General features: G+C 46.8%; 1 protein-coding gene across 1 annotated transcript in view; it reads right to left on the bottom strand.

Moving 5' to 3' along the window:
- LOC112106591 (unconventional myosin-Vc) overlaps positions 1-3,823 on the bottom strand; it is a 50,545-nt gene that overhangs the window by 18,012 nt on the left and 28,710 nt on the right. The window contains exon 27 of the mRNA XM_026648293.2: positions 3,421-3,601. Within this exon, the coding sequence (XP_026504078.1) occupies positions 3,421-3,601 (181 nt within the window). The remainder of the gene's footprint in view (positions 1-3,420; positions 3,602-3,823) is intronic.

Below are 3,823 nucleotides of genomic sequence, written 5' to 3'. Positions count from 1 at the left end.
TGATTTTATTTTTTGGGAAGGGGAAGGGGGTGAAGGGGGTATGTAACTGGAGAGGATAGTCAAAATGAACTGGGTAAAGAAACGGGGGCAGGTTCAGCTTCTCTGTCCACAAACTGAAAAGTCACTGGTTGCCCTGCTCACTCAGGAACCTAGCTTTCAAAGCCTCCCGGATGCACAGGGCGTCCCGCTGGGATCTTCTAATGGCCCGGCTGTCTGGCTGGACGTAATCAGCAGCCAGGCTATTTGCCTCTAGCTCCCACCCCGCCATAAAGGTCTCCCCCTTGCTCTCACACAGGTTGTGGAGCACACAGCAAGCTGCAATAACGATGGGGATATTGGTTTCGCTGAGATCACAGCGAGTGAGTAAGCTTCTCCATCTCCCTTTGAGACGGCCAAAAGCACACTCCACCACCATTCTGCACTTGCTCAGACGGTAGTTGAACAGTTCTTTTTCTGTGTCCAGGGCGCCAGTATAGGGCTTCATGAGCCAGGGCATTAGCGGGTAGGCTGGGTCCCCGAGGATGACTGTAGGCATCTCCACATCCCCAAGAGTTATTTTGTGGTCTGGGAAGTAAATACCTTCCTGCAGCCGTCTAAACAGACCAGAGTTCCTGAACACGCGAGCGTCATGAACCTTGCCCGGCCATCCGACGTAGATGTTTGTAAACCGTCCCCGATGGTCCACCAGTGCTTGCAGCACCATTGAAAAGTAGCCCTTTCTATTGATGTACTGGCTGGCCTGGTGGTCCGGTCCCAGGATAGGGATGTGAGTCCCATCTATAGCCCCACCGCAGTTTGGGAATCCCATCGCGGCAAAGCCATCTATGATGACCTGCGCGTTTCCCAGGGTCACTACCTTTGGGAGCAGTACCTTGACGATTGCCTTGGCTACTTGCATGACAATAACCCCCACGGTAGATTTGCCCACACCAAAGTGGTTCGCGACTGACCGGTAGCTGTCCGGCGTTGCAAGCTTCCAGAGGGCTATGGCCACTCGCTTCTGGACAGTGAGGGCTGCTCGCATGCGGGTGTCCTTGCGCTTCAGGGCAGGGGACAGCAACTCACAAAGTTCGAGGAAAGTCCCCTTCCGCATGCGAAAGTTTCGCAGCCACTGGGATTCATCCCAGACCTGAAGCACTATACGGTCCCACCAGTCCGTGCTTGTTTCCCGGGCCCAGAATCGCCGTTCAACAAAATCCACATGCCCCATTGCCAACGTCATGTCCTGGGCGCTGGGGCTCGTGGTTTCTGACAGCTCTGTGCCACTCTCCGACTTCAGGCTCTCACGGCGGTGCCGTAGCCTCCTCGCCCGATTTCTCTGCATCTGCCTCAGGGAAAGGTGTATGATAAGCTGCGAGGTGTTGAGAACGGCCACAAGTGCAGCGATGGTCGCAGCGTGATCCATGATCGCAGTGCTGTGGCGTCCGCGCTGTCACTGACCAGAAAAGTGCGCGAACTGATTTCCCGCCGGCGCTTTCATGGAGGGAGGGAGGGCGTTAGTGACGGACGGATGACGACAAATTTTTTTTACCCAGAAGGCATTGGCGGCTCGACCCAGAATTCCGATGGGCAGCGGGGACTGCGGGAACTGTGGGATAGCTGCCCACAGTGCACCGCTTCCAATATCGACGCTCGCCCCGTTAGTGTGGACTCACAAAGTCGAATTACTGTCCTTAGTGTGTCCTTAGTGTGGACACACACGTTCGACTTTGCAATATCGATTCCACATATTCGATTTAAGTAAAATCGAATTACCCTCGTAGTGTAGACATACCCTTAGACATAATCCGTGGGTCCCCTGGGGTCGGCGGACCAGAGGTTGAAAACCACTGCTATGCTAGATATAAGATTTAATGCCAGTTGACAGATTATCCCTAAACGTATATGTTAGAGGACTGAGTTTTTGGAGTTGAAGGTCATGGTTCTATCCACATGCTGTGTGTGCGCAAAATATCTGGCAATCCTGGAGGATATGTGCATTCAGCTACAGGACATCATTATGACTGGCACCCAATTATTGGATCTGAACTCTTTAAACCTGCAGAATGTTGAGCTTCGCTTAACTGGGACTGGCTGAATGCTTACCCAGGTGGTTGTTACAATGAGAGAAACACCGTCTTTCAGAAGAAGCAGTAAAATAAGTTTCCTTTTGTCTGTTCCAAGTGGTTGTTAAAAGTCCCATGGCACTTTTCAAAATCAGTAGAGGGATTAACTCAAGTGTTTTGCCATCTTTCCATGTATGAATTTTTTAAAAATACCCTTGTGTTCTAATGATTAAAATTTGTATGAGCTATTGCTGTATGGTTAACGGTGGCTGTTTGCCTATAAAGTCACTGTAGCATGAGTGTCTGACTCCTAGCTATATCAGTTTGAAATACTGTACCTTCAGAATGCAACATACTATGTAATTCTGATTCTAGTTTGTGTTGCTCTGGAAAGGGTTTTTTTCCATTAAGAAACTCTCTTTATTAAGCTATGACGTATACCGATGAGAAAGATAAACACATACCATCAGTCAAACAATAGCAGTCTTATTTGATTTTCAAACCAGTTGTTTAAATTATGGATGTACTGAAATGGCTAAATATGATAGCTTCCTGATCAATGCTAAAGCTCTGGTATTGTTTTTCTCGCTAATTCCCTAATCAAATGACCTAAAAGCTTAGAAATAGATGTTTCTATTCCTGAATAGCTGTCCAGTGTAAAACTGCATATTTGCACAAATGATTACTGTAATTTGAAACAAAAAATCCCATCAGCATGGTAAGGAAGAGCATACAGTCTGTCCAGCATAATACTTGTATGAGCCTATCGATGTCCACCATGACAATATTTTGAGTAGAACAAAATCCTTTATAAAATCGTAAGTCTTAGTCACATGGGCATACAAAGGGTTAAAATACAATCTAAGCTCACACTGTGATTTGTCTGGTTCCTTAGGAAAGTATCAACTACATGAGCCACATTCTGCTTTCAGGTGCATGAACACGCAGCTCCCGCTGAGTCAGAGTTTCTAAAATGGGTATTTTAACATTTGACGATTACGACGAAAATGCACATTGAGGGCATTTCTCAGCCCAGGTTTACACAGCAGTAAGGGGCTAACACAGAGGAGCTTCACATGGCTGAACAAACTGGCTGTAGACCAGGCCAACCAAGTCTGTCAAGGATGTCTGCATGTATGGCAGTTTGCTGGGCATCACCACAGCCTTTACTCCAGTGTGGGCATAGAGGCTGGGTGGCTGTGTATTTTGACATGGCTACATCTCTGGGGTCCATCAAGATTCATGGAAGTGCCTGCAGAAATACTGAGGGTTTCATGCCACAAATACACTTGGGGCAGGATTCTGTCCCAAGGTAATAAGAGAAAAGGTTCTGTCCTACAAGATAGTACAAACCTCTGCAGTACTTGAACCTTACCATGTTTTCCGATGTTAGTCTACTAACTTCAAGTCGGATGCTGTCATTTATGTCATTTTCCTCTCTAAACAACTTTTGTAAATGGATAATTTCTTGACTAAGATGTTCAACTTTAAAGTTCAAAGCTTCAATCTCCTTTTCATAGTTCTCTTTCTGAGACTGGAATTGGCTTTCCAACACTCTGTTAAAAAACAAAAATTGGAAGCTACAGACAGAGTATGACTTTGGCAGCAATATGCTTTCTCCCGGGGTCAAGACAAAACCAATGTGAAAACAAGGCACTGTGTTAACATAGAGCTGTAACAACTCCAGAACCTGAACACCCTGGGAATTCAGACCAATTATGATATCCCAGAACACACACACACACACACACACACACACACACACACACACACACACA

The sequence above is a fragment of the Terrapene carolina genome, unplaced genomic scaffold (genome assembly GCF_002925995.2).
Source record: "Terrapene carolina triunguis isolate 2854851 unplaced genomic scaffold, T_m_triunguis-2.0 Scaffold67, whole genome shotgun sequence".
Taxonomy (NCBI): Eukaryota; Metazoa; Chordata; order Testudines; family Emydidae; genus Terrapene; species Terrapene triunguis.
The sequence above is the reverse complement of the archived record's forward strand: the minus strand, read 5'-3'. Positions and strand labels throughout refer to the sequence as shown.